The 8,239-nt window shown below is 43.4% G+C and overlaps 2 protein-coding genes across 2 annotated transcripts in view; both read left to right on the top strand.

Annotated features, from left to right (window-relative positions):
* The first annotated feature begins 505 nt into the window (after positions 1-505).
* Positions 506-3,485, top strand: LOC119408500 (serine/threonine-protein phosphatase 2A catalytic subunit beta isoform). Its single transcript, XM_037675328.1, has 7 exons — positions 506-773; positions 1,029-1,238; positions 1,327-1,500; positions 1,587-1,676; positions 1,848-2,009; positions 2,155-2,273; positions 2,375-3,485. The coding sequence occupies exons 1-7, from the start codon at positions 672-674 to the stop codon at positions 2,445-2,447; spliced, it is 930 nt and encodes a 309-aa protein (XP_037531256.1). The 5' UTR covers positions 506-671; the 3' UTR covers positions 2,448-3,485.
* Positions 3,486-3,739: 254 nt separating this feature from the next.
* Positions 3,740-8,239, top strand: part of sfxn1 (sideroflexin 1) — an 8,928-nt gene continuing 4,428 nt past the window's right edge. The window contains exons 1-3 of the mRNA XM_037675331.1: positions 3,740-3,823; positions 7,758-7,927; positions 8,006-8,176. Of these exons, the coding sequence (XP_037531259.1) occupies positions 7,764-7,927; positions 8,006-8,176 (335 nt within the window). The 5' untranslated portion in view covers positions 3,740-3,823; positions 7,758-7,763. The remainder of the gene's footprint in view (positions 3,824-7,757; positions 7,928-8,005; positions 8,177-8,239) is intronic.

An 8,239-nucleotide genomic window follows, 5' to 3' on the forward strand; every position in this document is an offset into this window, starting at 1 on the left:
CCCATCCATCCATCCATCCATCCATCCATCCATCCATCCATCCATCCATCCATCCATCCATCCATCCATCCATCCATCCATCCATCCATCCATCTGTCACTTTGGGAGAGGTGGGGACAGGTTTCCAGTCCATCACAGGGCCAGAGACCAACGAGACAAACAACCATTCACTCTCTCACTTACACCTAGAGACAATTTAGAGTTACCAATCAGTCTAACATGCATGTTTTTGGTCTGGAAAAAATCGTTATTGGAATTAAATGCACATTAAAAATGCGTCATGGACGTTGTACGTAGGTTGTGTATGTGATTACATGATAAAACGGTCTGCCATACAGTTTCGCCCTCGCTTTAGCCAGAAAGCTGTGGTACGTTTGATGTCCGTCGGACAACAGAACACCCTGGGCACAAATAAAAACATTTTCTTTTTCTATTTACCATTTCAAGTAAACAGAACCGCATCTTTTATCGCAACAGAGCTGGACAGGTGGTTCGTTTTATTCCCGTGGACCACACACGCGCACGTGCGCACGCACACCATCACCTGCTAATGTTGCACGTAACAGCGTAGCCACAAACGTAACGGTTTCCTGGTGGGCATAAAAAAAAAAGAAAACTGGTCGGCACAAAAGCTGACGACCAATAAATAAATAAATACATAAATAACAGACATGGACGACAAATCCTTCACCAAGGAGCTGGACGGGTGGATTGAACAGCTGAATGAGTGCAAACAGCTGACAGAGAACCAGGTCAAGCTGCTCTGCGAAAAGGTAAGATGGATGGATGCTAGCTAACACAGCTAGCCCGCACGTCACCTGGCTCCACAGGCTGCAGGAGATACGTGCAGTCACAGGTTGTTGCATGTGGCCTTTGCGTTGTAGGAGCACCATTTATCTGCTGCATGCGAGATAAACCTCTGGTTGAGAAGATGGAGGAGAGAGTGCACTGAAACAACCTGTCACTGTTTCCCCTGAAATTTGTGCACCTGCTCACCTGGATCTTCTTGTTTCTTTGCTCTCTTCAAGGCCAAGGAGATTCTGACCAAAGAGTCCAACGTTCAGGAGGTGAGATGTCCAGTGACCGTCTGTGGAGACGTCCATGGACAGTTTCATGACCTGATGGAGCTGTTCAAAATAGGAGGCAAGTCTCCAGACACCAACTACCTCTTCATGGGGGACTATGTGGACAGAGGCTACTACTCTGTGGAGACGGTCTCGCTCCTGGTTTCTCTTAAGGTAGAAACAAATGCTGACGCTTTAACGTGTTTACCCCAGAAGTGGCATCAGTTATTGCTCATCAATGTGCTGCTTTCTTTGCAAACAGGTGAGGTTCCCAGAACGGATCACGATCCTCAGAGGGAACCACGAGAGCAGGCAGATCACGCAAGTGTACGGTTTTTATGACGAGTGCCTGAGAAAATATGCAAACGCCAACGTTTGGAAGTACTTCACAGACCTGTTCGACTATCTGCCCCTCACTGCACTAGTGGATAACCAGGTAATGCTGCGTCATTATCATTACTGTGCAGCTCAAGTGAAGGGGCTTTGCTTTTTATTATTATTCCCTCTGAACCTTTTTTAAAGATTTTCTGCCTCCACGGAGGGTTGTCCCCTTCAATCGACACGCTGGAACACATCAGAGCGCTGGATCGCTTGCAGGAGGTTCCACACGAGGTACTCACAGTTCGTGTAAATTTGGCATTAATCGGATTATTTTTAAGTCAGAGCTTAATCATATAACAGCTGGATTATTGGGAGGTGTTTTGGTTAATATCCATTGCTGAATCAACTAATTCTCTTAGTAAAACGTCTCCATTTTAACGTAATGCTTGCCTTTTCCCTCAGGGTCCAATGTGCGACTTGTTATGGTCGGACCCAGATGACCGTGGGGGCTGGGGAATCTCACCTCGTGGTGCAGGTTACACATTCGGGCAGGACATTTCTGAGACTTTCAATCACGCAAACGGCTTGACTTTGGTTTCAAGAGCCCACCAGCTGGTGATGGAGGTACTCTGACTTTGTTTTTCCACTGAAAATAATGGAAACGTTTCCCTGAGCTTAATAAAAAAAAATGCTGGTCTCTCTTGAATCAACGTTTATGCAAACTGAGTCTGACGTTATACGTGTAACACGAGCTATTATCTTAATCCAGGGTTATAACTGGTGCCACGATCGCAATGTGGTGACGATCTTCAGCGCACCTAATTATTGTTACCGCTGCGGTAACCAAGCAGCGATCATGGAACTGGATGACACGTTGAAATACTCCTTGTAAGTAATGTTTGAAGGTAGTTGTGATATTGAGGTCTTAGAGAAACCACTTGATTACTTTTTGTAATATCCTTATTGAGAATGTCTGTTGTTTGTTTCAGCCTACAGTTTGACCCTGCACCACGCAGAGGAGAGCCTCACGTGACTCGGCGCACACCGGACTACTTCCTGTAAAAATCACTGGTGAGCATGGAAATAAGCTGCACAAAAGGCTAGAGAAAAATCAATCTGCTGTGCCATATTCAGAATAAAGTGCAGACTTTTGTATCTATGAAAGCCACCATTATCCTGATTTTAAACCATCTGCACGTTTAAATGCTTGGACTGATTGCCACTTAACACTGCTGGTTATAATACCTGCTGGCTTGTCAGGAAACATGAATTAATTTATCTTGAGGTTTTCAGAGGTATTTGTTTGAAAATGTTAACAATGATCTGAGTGTTTTGGGAGTATACACTTTATTATGTGAATCTTTTAAATGGCATGGCCTCAAATCCAAAGTAGTAATACCTCTATTGTGATTTTTTTTTTCTTAAATAAGGAAAAAGGCTTATTTTATGAAAGTATTGTGATAAGGTTAAACGTAAAGATGTGAGTGTGTTTTGTCTTACAGGTACTTTTGTACCTTGTTTTGATTACATGGCACTTACAGATGTTCTTTTTTTACACTGCTTTGGCGAACGTTTTTTTTGTTGTTGTTGTTGACTCTTAGAAAAGATTCTATAAATTATTTACGCCTGTAATATTGTTATAAATGTCTTAAATATATAAAATTATTTAATGTTTTGCAGCCACTGCTGTTCAAAATAAATGCTAGTTGCTTTTGACGTTTTATTTCCTGACGTGACATTAAACCCTGTACTTCTCTACAGTCACCACTAGAGGGAGACAAACATAAAATCTGATGAAATAATCAGCACAATGACGATCAGCCTGTGTAGAAGATGGATTATTTATTTATATTAATCATTTGGTATGTTTTTTTGATATGATAAAATTAAAATTTGCCATAGAAATTTATGCCATAAGTGTTGTATAAGGTTTATTTTCAATATATGTTTTATAATTTCATGAGCCAAACGTTTTGTTTTAATTGTCTCAAATTCCATTTTTTACATGTTAGTTTTGCCTGTGCTTCCTTTTTCTTTATACATAAAAATTGCATGTATGAAAATTCAAAGTTTGAAGTCATTATTTCCTGTTTGTTAGCAGCACTGACGGATGTAGCGATCAACTCACCACTCAAAATAAAAGCATGCTTTAAAAAATACAAACGACTTGTATGATCATTCGTCATTTAAGAAAGCCCTTTTTTAGATTATTCTACGTGATAAAACGATAAAACACAAATACATATTCTCAGAGGGCTTTTATATGTAGAAAAAAGCGTTTTTTCAAGAAGACTTTAAGCGGGGCTTTTATTTTTACGGGGCGCTTCCTGTCACCGCAGGATGCGGCTCTGAGCGCTTTGTGATCTGACGGCTGGTTGCGGCGGAAATTAGCTGGCTGCGGCGAACACCTCTGTCGGACTCCCGGCGCTCTCAGTGCAGTAAGTAACTCGGGTTTTTCTCTTTTCTGGCCCCACGGAGAGGAAACACCGCGTCTCGGTGGGTCAGACGGTTCGGCACCGGGAGAATCCTGCTGATACTAGTTGAATCAGCCGCGCGCGCACAGCTGGAACAAATACAGGACATATAAATTTGCCGAATTTAGACAAAACCGTGACTCTTCGATTTATTTATTTTTTCTTCTCGCGCCCACTGCAGAAGATGCCTTCTTCCAGATGTTTGGACGCTGACCCGTCCAGATTTGTCTGGTTCACGCCGGGTGGATCATGAATCAGAGCAGCGTGTTCAGTCCGCGCGCAGACACAAGCTGATGTTACCGGCTGACTCGGATCAAAGCGCGCTGCTGGTTGTCGGCGTTTTGATCCGTTTTGATGTAAATTGCAGGTAAATGCGTTGCCACGGAGGCTGCTGCTGATTGGCTGAGAGTGAGGGCAGAAGAAGGATCAAAGGCCGAGTCCGTCCAAAGTTCAGCCTCTTCTGTCGCTTCATTTACTCTTTGGTGTCATCATTAACTCATTAACAGGACTCTGACTTCAGGACGCAATGCTCGAAGGGGAAAACGATCGTGCTCTTGCCTGTATCTCTGGGTGCTTGATTGTCTGTTAGCAAAATATCTCATGAACCAGTGGACGTATTTTAACGAAACCTTCAGGAGATATTCACTGGATGTACATCTGCATCTGATTCATTTTAGGGACTACCTTAATGCAAGATGGCTGCCACAGCGCACTGATATTAGAAAACACAAACATGTCCCTCATTCCGTCAAATATTTAGAGAATTTGTTAAAGACTGGGTGTGATAGTAGCTGAAACTGATCCCCCCTCATGTGCTGTGACTGCTAACAGATTGTGTGAGGCCTTTGTTGAAAAAATGGTCAAAAACTACTTAGTCAACTCTTTGTCTGTTAGCAAAATATCTCCTGAACTGCCAAACAGACTTTAATGAAACTCTCAGGAAATGATGACTGAACGCAGATCTACAACTGAAAATCTTTTGGAGGTACCCTGATTCAAGATGGCTGCCACAGCTAATCAATCTTAGCAAACATAGCAGTAACTTAGCCAGTCTTATTAATATTGAGCCAGAATTGGGTGTGGTAGTAGATCAGAGTCATCCTCAACACATATTCTGAGCTGTACTTGTTGCGTAATATATTGATTGAAAACTTTGCATTGAAATCTGCCAACCTTGTTTGGATTTTAGCAAAATATCTCACAAATCACAGGACAGATTTGAACGAAACTCAGGAATGATTCAATGCACATCTGGAGTAAATCAAAGTTAAAATGGCCATTATTCATTTTTACAGATATAGGTCTAAATCTGTGATGTGGTAGTAACTGAGAGTCATCCTTAACTTATACTTCAGGTGCTAACAGATCGTGCAAGCTCCCTCGGTATTGTATGAGGTCACACGTTTTGACCAAAACAGCCATTACTCTGTTCCTCCTTTTCATAAAGTCATGCTGGCATAAAGGCCAGCGGGCGATCTGCATTCACGAGGGAACGCTAATTGAACACGGAGTTCTGGTGAGAAGCCATCTTGGTTTGATTGTCCCATCACAGAGCAAAGAGGGAGAACTGGAAGTACATGTTAGCATGACAACTTGAAAAATGGGGTGTGGTGCCAACTTCTGTTTTTGTGTGTGGCTACATCTAAGCACAAGAAAAGTTTCTTTTGAAAACTGGGTTGCCATGTCATAATCCAAGATGGCCGCCGCCATATATGTAAAGCTTGTCAGCTGGATAACTTGGAAAAATGAGCAACGCGTTCACTTCGGTTTTGGTGTGTAGCTGCTTCTAGGCAGGAGAAAGATCGCTGTTGGATATTGAGTTGTTGCGTCACAATCCAGTCCAGAAAAACACTCCTCTCAAAAACTACAAACATTCACTTTTCAAACCCCTCAGTGACGGGGGACATCAGTGTTTCGCTTGATGAATGTGAAGAGGTTTCGGTTCTGACCGAGCACAGTCGGTCCTGCAGACACATGGACGTACTGCTCTTCTGTGCTGTCCTCACCTTCACTGGGAATAACCAGAACAACTTGATCAGACTGGCATACGCCGTGTCCACACAAAGACGGGGGAGGCTGGAGCATACCGCAGTACATAGTCCCTCGTTTATCGCAGGGCTTACGTTTTATACCCACCCGCAATAAGAGAAATACCGCGAAGTAGGAATGCTATATTTATTTTAGCATTTATATTAGAGATGCACAATATTATCGGCATGGTATCGGTATCGGACGATATTAGCGATAAAGTTAAATATCGGACATCGGCTGCTTTTAGTATGAAGGGTGCTTTATAAATAATATATATATATATATATATGGCACTGTTTTTGTATGACAACCCATTGACGAGGTTGCCAGCAGCACCAGCACAATGTTATGACATCACGCACGCCGTTGAGTTTATATTTGTGTAAATTTACAAATTTGCACTGTTTGTGTTGTCATTGTGTTAGAGAGTAAATGTCAAGAATAAATTTGACATTAAACATAATCCAAGTTGAAGTGTTGCATCATTTTCAGTCCCCTTTTTGGCATCTGCATTTGGTAGCAGACCAAACTAACAAAGAGCATGCAGAATAATGTAGTATTTTAATTCCACAGCAGAGAAAGCTATGTAGTCTCTGTAAGTAGATCTAGGGGGAAAACATATCGGTACTGGTCAAATAAGTTTTATTACTGGTTATTATTATTATTTACATATTGGCATATCGAAAATCGGCTAAAAATCCAATATTGTGCATCCCTAATTTATATATATATATTCATGCTTTATAAACCCTTCCCACATTCTTGCAATGTTCTAAACTCAAACCTGCATCATTTTAACAACATTCGTATATGTACTGTACAGTACTGCAACATTTTACATACCGGCTCTAAAGAACAGCAGCTCTGTTCCAGCCTGGCTCGATTCCGGTTCTGCAGACCTACCCTGCAGCGACGACACTGTTCTAAACTCTTAAACCTACGTCATTTTAAGCACCGTTAAGAACCAAGACACTTTTCAAGAGAGCCGGACCTTCGGGTGGCCTGCACAAAACCACACAATGGTCCCGACCGAGTCCTAATCCGGATGAAAAAATTCCCGGTGAGCGTCGGGGAAAACACCAGACCATCAAGCGACACCTCCCCACTCGAGAGGCCTCATGGGCCGGCAAGCAGCTCTCAGATTGACCTATGAGGCTGGAAGTCCAGTTCTTGTCCAAGTCCCGGTCGGTATCGTACGGCTCTCTGCATCCACTGAGCACCTGAGTCACTATGAATAAGGACCAAACTTTTTCAGATCGGATCCAAACCCCCCCCCCCCCCCCTGTTTCAGCAGAAAGCAATGGCTGGAAGCACTGTTAGCTTCTGGGAAATGTAGTCCTTTTGAGTGGCTATGCAGTGTAGGCTTCTTGAGAGAAAACTACAAAATGGCGGCGTCTGTCCAAAGTATGTTTTTCGTTAACTTTTTACTGTATTTCGTACTGTCCCAATCATGTGAGTCATATTAAAGTTGATAGTCGTGTGTCGTGTACAATCTTACTTTGGAAAAACCGTGAAATAGCGAGTCCGCAAAAGTCGAACAGCGAAGTAGTGGTTATCTATCTACTGTAGACGTTCATCTTACTTTACAACTACAGTACGGGTAGAAATACTTTCCTTTGATGTGGATACATGCAGAAGCTTTCAACACTTTCCTCTTTTCAGGCACAGTTTGAGGTTTTCCATGCACCCGTCGTAAAGCTTTAATTAAGCACATGACAACCTCTGTGCCAGGCCATCGCCATAGCAACATTATGCTGAATTAACAGCGTGGCAGCAGAGAATGGATGCATTGTCCTCCCCCCCGACTTGTGCCTTTCAAAGAAAATGGACCGAGCGCTGCTGTCAATTTAATGCTGTCCTTCCGCAGAGAAAGATGGCAGCGGAGCTATCAACCTCCATCAACATCAAGGAGCCTCGGTGGGACCAGAGCACGTTCGTGGGTCGAGCCAAACACTTCTTCACCGTCACAGATCCCAGGAACGTCCTCCTGACCAACGAGCAGCTCGCACACGCTCACAAAATCATCACCGACTACAGGTACATGAACACCCCCCAGCCCTGCAGCAAGAGGTGAGTCAGGTGCTAAAATGACACGAGTTGCTTCCTGTCCTGCAGAAAAGGAGTCGTCTCTCCGGGGCTGACGGAGGACGAACTGTGGCGAGCCAAGTACGTGTTTGACTCGGCCTTTCATCCCGACACCGGCGAGAAGATGATCCTGATCGGCCGCATGTCGGCGCAGGTTCCCATGAACATGACGATCACCGGCTGCATGATGACGTTTTACAAGTAAGGCTCGGACTCGGTGATATGACGTCGCCGCCAAGGTTCAGGATGCAGGTGCGCTCTTTC

The sequence above is a fragment of the Nematolebias whitei genome, chromosome 4, assembly GCF_014905685.2.
Source record: "Nematolebias whitei isolate Nwh7 chromosome 4, NemWhi1, whole genome shotgun sequence".
Classification (NCBI taxonomy): Eukaryota; Metazoa; Chordata; class Actinopteri; order Cyprinodontiformes; family Rivulidae; genus Nematolebias; species Nematolebias whitei.